The sequence below is a fragment of the Sinohyriopsis cumingii genome, chromosome 19 (genome assembly GCF_028554795.1).
Source record: "Sinohyriopsis cumingii isolate HCF-2022 chromosome 19, ASM2855479v2, whole genome shotgun sequence".
Lineage (NCBI taxonomy): Eukaryota > Metazoa > Mollusca > Bivalvia > Unionida > Unionidae > Sinohyriopsis > Sinohyriopsis cumingii.
Genome location: NC_142979.1, coordinates 30,416,098 through 30,431,120, shown reverse-complemented (window position 1 = coordinate 30,431,120; position 15,023 = coordinate 30,416,098). Strand labels below are relative to the sequence as shown.

At 34.2% G+C, this 15,023-nt stretch overlaps 1 protein-coding gene across 2 annotated transcripts in view; it reads right to left on the bottom strand.

Moving 5' to 3' along the window:
- The window catches only part of LOC149775368 (RNA N(6)-adenosine-methyltransferase mettl16-like), a 55,987-nt gene that overhangs the window by 4,106 nt on the left and 36,858 nt on the right, over positions 1 to 15,023 (bottom strand). For both annotated transcript variants that reach the window (XM_089943161.1, XM_089943162.1), the window contains 2 exons: positions 8,824 to 8,913; positions 5,502 to 5,636 (listed from right to left, as the gene is read on the bottom strand). In XM_089943161.1, the coding sequence (XP_089799287.1) occupies positions 5,502 to 5,636; positions 8,824 to 8,913 (225 nt within the window). The remainder of the gene's footprint in view (positions 1 to 5,501; positions 5,637 to 8,823; positions 8,914 to 15,023) is intronic.

Genomic DNA, 15,023 nt, shown 5'->3' with positions numbered 1-15,023 from the left:
ATACTTTGAAGGTGGATTGGCATTACCTGTTGTACATCACTGAAGGGTGTTTACTTTCGGTATATGCACTACTTAGGATTGATATTATATGCATATTTTCAGGTCAGAATCAATAATGGTTAGGACACCAAACCAAACGTAGATTATGACATCTACTGCCAAAAATAATATATAAAAAAACCACTTTCATAATCATATTTCAGCAATTGTAAGATTAAGATAATATTAAATACTGAATTTGAGTTTATTTAGTGGTTTTTAAATTTTCCATTTGTCCATTCTGCCTTAATTACCTAGAAAGAACAAAAAAATCCTTTAACATTGACGTTAAAGGTCAAGTTGGGACAAAATCTTCCTAATTTAACTTTTCATACTTTTGTATAACATTATGTGTGGACTCAAAATCCTTTTCTCCAGTAACATGAAAGTTAAATTCTAAAATTTACCATTAAAACTAAGTTACAGTTTGTGTCCAAAATTACCAACTACTTCAATGTGAAAAAAACTTTAACTTTAACTTTAATCTAAGGTATGGATAGACAAATGGACTGAATGATGTATATACATGTATATGGGTACCTGAGTGATCACTATATTAAGTTTTTGCCATAGCAAGCATGGCAAAATTTGCATCATTGTCCATGATCACCTTGTAGCCAGGCACAGTAATAATATAGTTCATAGGATCTGTGAAGAGAAGAGGCCCAAGTGAGATTTATGATGTTCACCTGTATAACATCTGCCAAGTAGCCAAATACAAGAACAGTTGATGAGGAAATCAGAGTCAACAGGACGCTTTCTGATAAAATTTAATCCAATGCTGTTGACTGAATATGTTAATAAAACAAATGTTTCAAGGTTTCTCTACTTTTTGTATCTTAACCCATATGTGATGGGACATCAGCTTAATCAATTCAACACTGAAAACTTTTCTTTTAGCAACATTCTTTCTGCCCATGGTTGTCAAATTTCCAAATTAAATGTTCAATATTATGCTTTTATATTTTTAGTAATGATGGCCATATGATTGGTGGATTGTCTATTTATAGTAATGATGGCCATATGATTGGTGGATTGTCTATTTTTAGTAATGATGGCCATATGATTGGTGGATTGTCTATTTTTAGTAATGATGGCCATATATGATTGGTGGATTGTCTTCATGTGTAAAAAATTTCTTTCAAGCTATTATGCTTTCTTTTAAAACTGATACAATTTTGTTGTGTTTTTTGTTGAGAAAGAGTTGTTACCAGCTTTCTTTAATTTTAGTACCAGTGACCAAGGCTGTAGGTGTATTGGCATCATTAGTAACAAAGTGAAAGTTCTTAATGGCAAATTTGGTTAAATTTGTTAAATTTTGGTCAGCAATTGTGGAGGATTTGCTTAAAGTTTTCCCTTTTTTATTATTCGTGGTGGTGAATTGGCATTGTCTGTATAAACCTGAAAACCATTTATGCAAGAATGCTTTCTTTTAAATTTGACTGAATTTTTCTATTCAACATTTTTAATTAAGTTATTTAAAGATTTTCATATATGAATATTGCATTGCACACTATGTGGTACATGACATTCTAGTTCACTTCCACTTTTCACGGTGTCAACAAAGCCACATTCAATACATCAGATCTATGTTCTATTTAATTTAATATTTATGAAATATGTCACTGATTTCTCACTTAAAAACACCCATAGTACTGGAACAAATGTTGAAGTTTTAAAATTTCCAATTTCAAGCCAAAATGGACTTTTGAATTTTGAATTGACTCATATTTACAGTATATACTGGGTCACAATAAAATAATTATTTTTCTCCTGTCCCAGATCTTATGTTGAAACTATTTTTCACCTAGGTCATATGTCCCAAGACTTAACTAAATAAATTTGTACTGCATTTGTGCTCCCCCATGTACATTGCAATAAAACAGATAAACAAAACGCTTATTTGATAATTAAAAGAAAGAAATTAACCTTATATTGTTATTATTTATTCCATTTTTTTCAACATGAGCATTAAAGAATACAATATTTCCATGAAATCTGTATATGTACCGTAGGCATCCTTACTGTAGCGTGTATCACTTATCTCCAATAACACGCGCCACGTTGTTCATTAACATGAACATGAGAAACAAATTGTGTTTGGTTGTGCTCAAAGGTTTGAATATGTTATCCAACTGAAAACTGGATCCAACGAGAGGGAAATAATCAACCGATATTTTGAAGACAACTGTCATTCATGCATGACAGTGTTAGGTGCAAAATAATCAAGATTGAATCATATCCAGGTCTACTGTATGACAGTATCTCACAAATAAAAATCATTATTTGAAAACACATTCACTTGAGTGTAAGTGACAATCTTTTCACCAGCACGGGTTACAAAAGTATCATTACTATTTATCCGCAGATGTCAATGGTCCTTTGTATTAATTATTACTACAGATGCCAAGCACACAGAAGCCAGGGTTGTGAATAGACACAACTGGCAGCGAGCAGTGAATTCCTTCTTTGAACTTACCAACAGGACATGAAAGACAAAGTTTTTTTTTATTACAAAGCAAGCTGACCTCGAAAACTGACTCTGGATATTCTGAAGTCGTTTTTTTTCTATTTAAAAGGATATCAATACAAATGTTATTTTATTGCAAAGCAAGCTGACCTTGGAAACAGACTATGGACTCTTTTAAGTGTGCCAAATTTGTTCTTAATCAGAATATACAAGGACGGCCAAGATATGAAAACTAACTTTGGTTCCTTTTCACTGGTATTCACTGTAATTTTGAAAATAAATTGAAACAATGGAACAATTTTTAAAGTGACACAATGCAGTGCTTCGTGCATGGACATTGATAACCCAGCAGAAAAAATAAAATCATATGATGAATTCGTGAAGGCCAGAAGAGAAGAAGATGATTTCACAGACAATATGATTATTAACATGGATGAAATTCTAGTGTACTTTGATCACATTCCTGGACGGACTGATGATAAGATGGGGATCAAAAGTGTGAGAAATAGACTGGTGCAGATTTGAACGATCTGACTTTAGTCCTTGCAGTTTCCGCTTAAGGTGATGTGTTGCCAAAAACAATTTTTCACGGTATGAAAAAGCTAAAAAAGTATTCATGCACCAAAAGAATGGATCATACGTGTGCATGAGAAGGGTTGTGTTGATGAGATGCTGCTGAAGTGGATTAGAGTTTTATCTCAAGTACACATTATATATGTTTCAAAATAAAATTTCAATTGGAGTGCATTTCTGCCATGTAATTTTCGGATGATTTAAAAGGTGTCTCACAACTTATGACTCAAAAAAAAAACCCCAATGTGTCCCAGAACATACAGTGCACAAAAAAATAACTTTTAAAATTAATTTATGACGTCCCAGCAAATACGGTGTCCCAACATATATGGTAAATATGGTATGCTGGAAAAAGATACTATTACTCAATCATTTTCTGTGTTTTAAGCTGAAAATCCAAGTAAGAATGACAGTAATAAATATGCATTAAAGTTAAAAAAAGACCCAAGAATTTTAATATTTTTTGGTTGTGAGATGACTTCCATTGGGAAAGAAAAAATGGTGCATACAATCTTTTGTTCCTTTAAGCTTTAGGATGCTTAATTTTTATATTCAGACCCAGCAAGAAAACCAAACCAAAAACAAAAGTGAATTTGCAGTGAGTATCAGAATCTCTGTATCTGTGTTGCTTAAAAAACCCTAATCTAAAACATTAAAATAACCATTATTGATCTGAAGTTTTCCAACACACTTTTCTATCCTGTGTATCACAAATACAGTCTTGAACTTGGAAAATTCATAGACATTTCTCCGATGGGGAGTGTCCTAATTTCCTTCATGGTGGACGACTTTATGTTAGATCTTTAAATTGTATATATCATTTCTTGTCGTTTCCTTTTTTAAAAGCAAGAAATTCAAGAAAACATTGGTAACGACAAACAAAAATGAACCAAGAGTAATAGATTATTTTTCTCACCCAATTTTCCATTCAAATTAAAATAATCCTTCACTTCTGCAACACAGAGCATTCAACACTTACAGTACTCATTTTCTACTATTATTTCCTCACATCTTGTATATAGGTCATTCAGTCTTATAATGTTTTATGAAAATCTAAATAATTATCTTAGTAGAATCCAGCATTATGTGCTTCTCTTACACCCCCCCAAACAATTTAACAGTTATAACTGTTATGTGTTGTAAGTATTGCACCATAAGTGCTATTGTTTTATAAACACTGCATATTAATAAGGGCAACGGTGTGACCTGTTGATCCAAAATAGACAAGTTCTATGCATGAGAAACAAAAAAAGTTCTTTTTTTTATAGTACTGCCATATTATCACAACTAATCGATGGATAACATAAAAAGAAGACAATAATTACTATTTTTTTTTAACAAGTGTAGCTTTTAACATTCATCAGTTCTAATTTGAAAAAGTTCTACTGTAGCAAATGAATGATATGCAATACACAACTTGAATGAAGAGCACAATGTAAAACAAGTAAGACATGTTGGGTTCACTATGGATAATCAGAGACATGTGTCACTATCATGCATAACTCTCTCCATTTCTTTGGTAGAGGTGAAATTGGTCTTGCATTTCTTTAGTCCTTCCATATCCTTGTTTTCATCTGCCTCTCAAAATATTTTAACTTAAGTTCAAAATCTTGCTTAAACGATATATCTCCCTCACTTGATGTTTCTATTTCTTCACCTCCTCTCTGCGCCCAAATCTGCAACATATTGTTAAACCATAAAGTATTTAATCTAGCTGATGGTGTTTCAGAGCTTAGCAGCATGGTTTCAAGTTTAATGTCATCATCACTAATGGCCTTGGCAGTTTTTGTGTTTGCTTCTTTTTCCTTTCTTCTTTAGGTCTTTTTATTAACTTTTTAGGGCGTTCTCTTGATTAGTTAAATTCTGGGCCAAAGACCAAGTCTGTGTCATCTCGGGTACCATTCAAAACTTTCTATCATACCTATCACAAATAACAGCATAAAAGATGTGTAGCTAGGGGTAATTTTCATAATATAAATAACAAAATTAGATAATTATACGATACACATTTCTTTATGATAAGCTATCAAATAGGTCAACTTTGTGTCTCTCTCAAACTGTTTTATATCATGTTTTATCCAAGTTACTTTATGAGTTAAGTTTTTTTGGTTATATCTCTGTTGTTGCTGTTGCTTTTTGTCTTTTGTTGTTGTTTTTTTTACACTTTAAAACAACTCCATCAGACACAGCAGAAAACAAGGTTTGCTTCCCTTGAAAAAGTAGTTTTTAATGTAAGAACACCATGATTGAGAAAATGGGCTGTGATAACCTGAATGAGATACGAAAAGGAAAGTTAGCAAATCAATTTGATTTCTCTGCTGCATGGATGAAAATATGTGTATATTATTGTTTAGATTCAACCTGTTTATAAAATAAAAACATGACAAACTTAAAATATTAGCTCTTATGTCTGCCTTACCTTTAACTCTTCAAAGTGCTTCTTGAAAAACTTGGCTATTGGTGGAATCATGTACTCAATATTTTCTGGAAACATTGTTGGGAGGTCAAAGGTCAAAGGTGGTTTTTCTTTCTTAGCCTCTTTGAATAATGATGTCTGTTGTAAAAGAGTATTTAATTAAGTGGAATGTTGCAGAAGAACATTTAATTACGTACAACAATAATTCTGCAAAGTAAAGAAAAACCTGACATTTAACATTTCAGCAAGACCTACCTAGCTGTACTGTGGAAGACAATGATGCCAACAGAACTGAATTATGCACTGGTAGATCAGGGTTGATGCAATTTACTTAAGGTAATCTGCTTTTGTAAAATCAGTCTTTCCAGCAGCCCTTTGTGAGAAAGTAGGGGTAAAGTAAAACTATGTATCAAAAGGAAGCAGGGAAAAAGTTGTAGAAAATAGGGATATTATATTGAGAACAAAAGTGTAAAATTTATGTGAACTGCTGAAAAAGTAAAACCTATACTTGACATACCTCCATAAACTTTAACAAATGCATGCTCTTACTCAAATACTAGCTATTTCTTTAGTTCAGCTTGCCTCTACATTCTTAAACATTCAGCTGAACTGGACAGCAACATTTCATATAAAAAATGCTGAAAGGAAAAATATTGAGGAAAAATAGAAGCCTCTCAACATTTGGTTAGTAAAACAATTTTTATCATATGTTGAAATTTTCTTTTAAAGCAACAGTACCAATAGTTGAGTCATTTTAGAAAAAGTTGGCAAAATAGAGGGTCTGTACAAAAACAAAGCGATGAAAAAAGAAGGAAATGAAGGAAAAACAAGGGCCACTGGAAAGACATAAAATCAGTTTTACTCTGTAACTTGAAATAACATGGCCATTACATTATAATGTCATCTATATAAAGCCACTTTTACCAAGGTGTATCATAGTGCAATGAAAACTGGGTGAGAAGAGACAAAAAAGACATGTTTGAGACTTTTATCTCTTATTAAAAATTACTGAAAAGTATATTTATATACAATTTTATAACCACAATAACAAACCCATGTAAGAAAATGATCCAGCCAACAAAATGTTCACCAAGGTGAAATCTTTAGTAATTATGTCCAGTCATAAGTTGGTTGCACAGGGTTTCAGTTGTGAAAAACCAGTCTGATAACAAAAAGTTTGTCATGCTAAAAATAATTCACTCATCAACATACAATTCTTTGTGGACTTCATAATTGGAGTCTAGAATCTTCAACCAGTAGAAATCCAAAGAAGTTTTAAATATTCACTTAACTATTATTTTATAGACAATCTGTGACATGTACTTTTTCTATACTCTTCCATGTTATGCCCTTACCTGGGAGTATCTATTACAATCTGAGGATGCAAGAAAATGCATGTTTCACAATTCTGAAATGCTTAGATCCTTAACTGTGTAAAAAATATCAACAGCAAAGAAATTAACTCATCAACACACTTTTCTCAATGTATCTGATAAGAAGAATCTGTGAACTTTAACATGTACAAATCTAATGATTTTTAAATACTCTTTCAGGTATTATAGTATAGATAGCTGTTGGCAAGCCACTGTTTCTTATACTTTTCAATGTAATGATCCATACATGGGAACAGAAATTTAACTAAGTGATCCACTAGAAAATGTGCATAACCTATACATTTATTTGGTTTAGGATTGTTTGTCTGAACATTATGTGTTGTCTAATCTGGAGAATCGATTCTGACCTGTGAGAAATTTATTTGTTTTAAGATCGAGATGTGGACAGCAGATCAGAATCTGCCTGAGCATTATCTGTTGTTAGATCAGGAGCAAATCCTGATCCACCAGAACATTGCTGTTGGAACATTAACTGTTATCAGGTATGGAATGTGGAGTCAGATCTGGAAGTATATTATTCGCTGTCACATTTGGAGATCAGATCCTGATATGTCTCAACACCATTTGTAGTCAGATCTGAGATCAGATCCTGATCTGCCTCAACATCATTTGTGGTCAGATCTGGAGATCAGATCCTGATCTGTCTCAGCATAATTTGTGGTCAGATCTGGAGATCAGATCCTGATCTGCCTCAACATCATTTGTGGTCAGATCTGGAGATCAGATCCTGATCTGTCTCAACATCATTTGTGATCAGATATGGAGATCAGATCCTGATCTGTCTCAATGTCATTTGTGGTCAGATCTGGAGATCAGATCCTGATCTACCTGAACATTGTTGTCTGAGCTGGAAGGTAGATCCTTATCTGCCAGAACAATGTAGTCAGATTTGGAGATTAGATCCCTGATCTGTCAAAGCATTATTTGTAATTATGTCTGGTGTGTACATCCTGCCAATGCAAGATTTGTTGCCAGATTTGAAGAGTAGATCCTAATCTGCTAGAGAATTATTTGTTATCTGATCTGGGTCTACTGCTGTCTACGGTTGGAACAGTGTTATACACAACCATATACAGCAACCTGTTTACAGATAAATTAAAATCTATCAATTTTACTCAACATAATTTTTTGGCATCTTTGAATTTTACTTATTTTAACCCATTTGCCTTTTCATTTGTTGTAAATGTCACTGCTTGGTTAAAGGATGGGAGAGGATATTAAAGAATGATTTGTTTTACCTACATAATGATTCATCCAAAGGATGAACATAGTTCATCTGGAGCTTTAGGAAATATAAGAAAATAATTTTTTTTTAAATCAAAAACTAAAAACAAATTATGTACAACTGTGACCTTGACCCACTATCTAAACATTTTAATGAGTCAACCAAAGTATGAACAAAACCTATCAAAAAGACTATGAACTACATGTAAATGAAATAACTAACCCAAAATCTGAACACCAATTCTGAATGACTGTGACCAAGACTCAAATTTTAAAGGGGCAAGTATGCATATAATGAATTATCTTAGCCTCATAATAATTCATGACAAGTATCGAAATTAGGAAAATTAAGTAAATGAAAAAACTTGAACCAAAAATTGAATACAGAATTTTTATGAATTGAACCTTGACCCCATAGTAAATGGGGTGAGTGAGCATATGGTTGAATTAATTGTCTTGGCTTCATGATGATTCATGCCATGTATGCAAAGAATCTATAAAGGTGTTTATTTATTATATGCAAACGAAAATTTTAGAACCAAAACCTTTAAAAAAATGATGATGATGCAACCAACACAGCAGACAAATGACTGCTTTGTCTCATTTTCCACTAATGTGGAAGTGACAATATTCAATCAAAGCAATAGAATTCAAGAAATTTTTTCTGGCAGATTAGTGCCTTGATTTAGCAATGCCTTCATACTTACTGGAAATTCCACTGATTCATCAAATGTCCAAGCAAGGCCCCATCGCATTGTCTTGCCCTGACAAAACTCTGTTGTTGAGTACTTTGGAACCTATGAAAATTTACACATACAAATACTTAACAAACTAATCAACCTCTACATTGAATGTCATTCCCCCACCCCTCTCTCTATCACACACACACGGTTTTAACTGCAAATTAAAAATATATCACATTTTATCCTCAAATGGACCATTTAGAAACCACCCCTCACTGTATGGTGTCTAGCTTGCTTTTTTCTTTTTTCACAGCCTTATTATAAATATAAACCATTCTGTCTCAAATGCCAAGGATTACTGATACTGGTACATACATTGCTGGTGAATTTATATGAATTATGACCCAAAAATCTGCAGAAGACGCAAATGGCTCTCCTACGAATTATGCCACAATCTGCTGTCCTGCTTTCGCTATCTTTTAATCCATCTTATTATTTTGTCTTTATCATGAAAGTAAGTGCCGAAGTAGACATGTAGGCCAGTTCTATTCATTAAAAAAATAAGCAATAGATAACAGCCATGTAGGCAAGTTGTATTCACTGAAGAAAATAAGCAAACGATGACAGCCATTTTGGCCAGTTCTATTCATTCCAAAAAATAAGCAATGGATAACAGTCATGTAGGCCAGTTCTATTCATTCCAAAAAAATAAGCAATGGATAACAGCCATGTAGGCCAGTTCTATTCATTTAAGAAAATAGGCAATGGATAACAGCCATGTAGGCCAGTTCTATTCATTTAAGAAAATAAGCAATGGATAACAGCCATGTAGGTCATTTCTATTCATTTAAGAAAATAAAAGAGGATGGCCTCTTACAAGTGAGACAAATATACACATATACCATTATGGTGTGGAGCAAAACAAGCTCTGATTGGGGTGGTGTTGGGAGGTGGGTGGGAACTCTCTTCAGAGAGGTCTCATCTCCCAAGAAGGCACCATTATACTTAAAGTGAAATGAAAAACTTGGCTTAAATTTCACATATCAAGACAGGCTGACTGGGTAGCACTAATGCTTAGACTTTGTCAATTTTGCTCATGATGAACTATTTTTATAGGTAGTTCATCATGACATGATTAATGACAAGCATATTTTTGGCTCAAAACCCATTGATCCTTGAATTTTCAATTGATAATATAATTTTCATCACTGAGTCCTCAATATCAAATAAAAATTTCACTGTATACATGCATCTTTTCAATATTTCACAGCAAATAGTCTGTCCTTTTGTGTTAAGTGTCAAAGCTGTTAAACAGACCCATCAGTACAAGGCATCACTGCACAGTATAATCGCAAAATTGATCACACAGTCTACTAATTACAAAACTGATCACACCATGTCTACTTATCACAAAATGGATCACATCTAGCCTACTTATCATGAATTTGATCACATCTAGTCTACTTATCAAAAATGTGATCACAGCTAGCCTATTTATCACAAACTGATCACATCTAGCCTACTTATCACAAAATGTATCACACCTAGTCTACTTATCCCAAAATTGATCAAACCTAGTTTACTTATCACAAAATTGATCACACCAAGTCTACTTATCACAAATGGATCACATCTAGCCTATTTATCACAAAATGTATCACACCTAATCTACTTATCACAAAACTGATCACACCAAGTCTACTTATCACAAAATGGATCACACCAAGTCTACTTATCACAAAATTGATCACATCTAGCCTATTTATAACAAAATTGATCACACCTAGTCTACTTATCACAAAACTGATCACACAAAGTCTACCTAGCACAAAATTGATCACATCTAGCCTACTTATCACAAAATGGATCACACTTGGTGTACTTATCACAAAATTGATCAAACCTAGTGTACTTATCACAAAATTGATCACATCTAGGCTATTTATAACAAAATTGATCACATCTAGTCTACTTATCACAAAATTGATCACACCAAGTCTACCTATCACAAAATTGATCACATCTAGCCTACTTATCACAAAATGGATCACACTTAGTGTACTTATCACAAAATTGATCAAACCTAGTCTACTTATCAAAAAATTGATCACGCCAAGTCTACTTATCACAAAATTGATCACATCCAGCCTACTGATGATGAATTTGAGACTAGGTATGCTAGTTTATCATCCAATCTGAAGTGAATGTTCTGACCCTTCATAGTCAAACAATACAGGTTTTACTGCATAAATGTGCTACTTGCTATTTAGTCATTAAATCTAATTGGTATATAATAATGCTAAATCCAAATGACAAAAATGCAAAACTCTTCAACAGAAGTGAAACTGCTTTGATTCGTATTTAACTATACCACTGAAAATGTGAAAGGTTTAAAAAAAAAACCCAAATGTATTTGTTTTATTTTTGAGTGTGGGTTAAACTAATTTGAATTATGTAACTAAACTCATTTACATTATGTAATTACTTATGTGCTACTACTGCATAGCTTTCCTTTTCTGGGCTAATTGTTCCCTCCTATGATTACTACTTATGGCCCTGAATTAAATAAAAATGCCTTTCCTTTTCTGGACTAATTGTTCCCTCCTATGATTGCTACTTATGGCCCTGAATTAAATAAAAATGCCTTTCCTTTTCTGGGCTAATTGTTCCCTCCTATGATTACTACTTACGACCCTGAATTAAATAAAAATGCCTTTCCTTTTCTGGGCTAATTGTTCCCTCCTATGATTACTACTTACGGCCCTAAATTAAATAAAAATGCCTTTCCTTTTCTGGGCTAATTGTTCCCTCCTATGATTACTACTTAGGGCCCTGAATTTAATAAAACTGCCTTTCCTCTGATAGAGCAAAGATCAATCGAATAAGGAGAAGTTAGTGTGAGAGCAGCTTTCAAAACATCATCCAAACTCAAGTGATTCAAATGGGCCCAATATGGAGCAATAGCTTTAACTTCATCAACTTTAATTCTCATTAAAGATAGGTTCCCTAAGTCAAGGACCAATATCTCCCTTTACAGTTATTAGAACAATCCACCAGGAAATAGTGGCTGCCAAAATATCATAGCAACCCGTAAAGGTTAGAAAGTCACACTTCTCTCGTTAGAAGCCAACAAATGAAACCTTAAAGCTTTAACTGGAAAATGAAGCTTTCCTGTTCCCACACCTTGTGACATTAGAACAAATCTGGAACCACAAATAGGTATATAAATCTGGAATCACAAACAGGTTTATAAATCTGGAACCACAAATAGGTATATAAATCTGGAACCACAAATAGGTTTATAAATCTGGAACCACAAATAGGTATATAATACTTACTTTTGCATTAGAACATCAAAAGAGGGATATGATTTAATTTAGCACTGCTTGCTAATCAAGGCACAACTCTCCCTCCCAGTCTCAACAAAATGGACATAAAGAACATAGATAACACTCATTTAAAGCAATGACTCTGTAGAACACACCCTCAATCGACACTAAAAGGTAGACGAAATGCCAACAAGATGTTAAAACATGAAAAAGAAGGCAAATTCTGAACAGCAAGATGTCACACATGTTAAAAACAAAAGGATGGTATTCTGTATGATGGCGGTAACATTAAGGAGTCTGACTGGGATCATGTTCTTTTCAACTCGGGCCCTCTATTACTAACTGAAGCAAGAAATAATTAGCTTTGATCAATGACTCGAGTCCTGGAAAATGAAATCAATGCAATGATACAATATCTAACTTGACTACACGTTTTTCTCAGTGAAATGCACATATCTTTATGTATCTAGATTCTGGCATTCCTCATATTAAATTTTTTATGACTTTCCACATTTCAATATTGTAAGATAAGTTTCATCACTGACTAGAACAAACAATGTAAAGACTGCATTTTTAACAGTAAAACTATGACAGAAATAACACTGAACCTATGTCTGAACATAAACTTTGCAAACACTTTAGAAATTCATAAAACTTTTCAGCATTTCCATGACTGGTGTGGTGGTTGTGGGGTTTCACGCCATTTTTCAGCACACGATAGGCTATGCATGGCGGCCAGTATTAATGCTGGAAGAAGAACCCGGGAAAACCCCAGGAAGAACCACCAACCCACGAGAAGCTACTGGCAAGCTTTCTCACATACCCACATTAGCAGACTCCTAGACTCGAAACCACGCATACAGAGGTGAGATGGCAGTGATCCGTAACAGAGATTGCTTTAGACCACTTGGCCACTCGGGGCCCCTCCATGACTGTTGTTACCCTTAACATTTACTCATGACATGAGACCCAACCTTCAGTGAATTTAGGTTATAAAAAATATTTTGTCAGTTTTTTTAAGTTTATCACTATTCATCTGATAAAGATGTTATGTGATATTCAATACCAGGTATTGCATTCATAGCCTTTATCAATCACACAATCAACGAAAATTGGTACAACATGAATAAATGTAAATCCATACTAATTACAACTGAAAAGGCTGCTTACTTCTCTAGATAACTCATGATCATTAGGCAATTTCCCATACTCAGAGCATAAATATCTTAAGAGTTCAAAATTTCTGGCAATATCACACTGCTTTCATCAGCAACTAATGTTGATCATGTGACTTATAATGGTCGAGCAGTGATTTGGGCAAATATCTAACTTTTGTCATAGGGCCTCTAGTCCAAAAGATCAGGAACATAGAGGTACCACCATGTATAAAACTTGTCTCTTGAGATATATCAGCACTTTTCACCAGTGGGTAAAGCTACAAGTGTGACCAGAGAAAAATTAAAAGCAAACAATACCTTGTAAATCTAGACGTGACCTCCCTACTGAAGGTGATTGGAAAAAGAGTTGAGGTACTGGTCAGTGTGGGTTGGTTTTCTTTGCATGGTGACTTTGGTTGATTCATCATCTGAATATGTGTTTGGAAAGCACATATCTATAATGGGCAGTTTTACCAACAGAAACAGGAAGCAGTAAAGGGGTCCCCAGTCTCACCAATAGTGGCCAATTTATACATGGATTTTTTTGAGAAAATGGCCTTGGAATCAGCCAGGAACCCACCATCTGGTTCAGATATGTGGACACTACCTTCACTGAACTACAAGAGTACCATGTTCAGGAGTTCTCCGATCATCTCAACTCCACTGATCCGCATATTCAGATCACTTCAGAACAAGAAGAAAATGGCAAGCTACCATTCTTGGACATGTGTATACATGTAAATGATGATGAATCAACCAAAGTCACTTTGTAAAGAAAACAACCCACACTGACCAGTACCTCAACTCTTTTTCCAATCACCATCTAGAACAAAAGAGGTCAGTAGTGAGATCTTTAATGCTAACTACCTAATCACTGATGGGACAGACTGAATTGAAGTGAAAGCTGCACTAAAAGTAAATGGCTATCCAAAGTGGATTTTCAAAGTTCCAGAAAGAGGAAACTAACACCAAACAAAACCAATAATAGCCCGAACAGAACCAACACTGGTATGCCATATATCTGCAGTACATCAGAAGTTGGGGCCCAGAGTGGTCTAAAGCGCTCATCATTATGGATCATTGCCATCTCACCTCTGTCTGCGTGGGTTCGAGTCTCGTGTTTGGCCAATGTGGGTATGTGCGAAAGCCTGCCAGTAGCTTCTCATGGGTTGGTGGTTCTTTCTGGGCTTTACCCAGGTTCTTCCTCCACCATTTATACTGGCTGCCATGTATAGCCTATTTTGTGCTGAAAAATGTCATTAAAGCCTACAACAACAACAACAAAAACAAAAACAACATCTGAAGTTCCAGCGAGAGTATTCAGACAACATGGGATTAACATATATCAAAAACCAACCAACTCTTTCAGAGAACCATTTACACATGTGAAGGACCAAATTGAAATTTTGAAGAAAAAAATGTGGTGTGGTTTATCATATGAAATGTAACAACTGTGTGAATGACTACATTGGTGAAACAGGAAGAGTGTCAGAAACAAGGATTAAAGAATACACCAATAGAGAGTCACTGGTGATACATGAACATTGTAACAATATGGGATACTGCATTGTTCTCAATCATACCAAGGTCATCACATCTGAGGACAACAGATGGAAAAAGAAGGTGAAGGAGGCAACTGAAATATGACAGTGGAGGCCAACACTAAACAGGGATGATGAGCTTAAATTACCACCCACCTACACCAGTCTCCTTGTATCACATGATCATCATAAGTTAC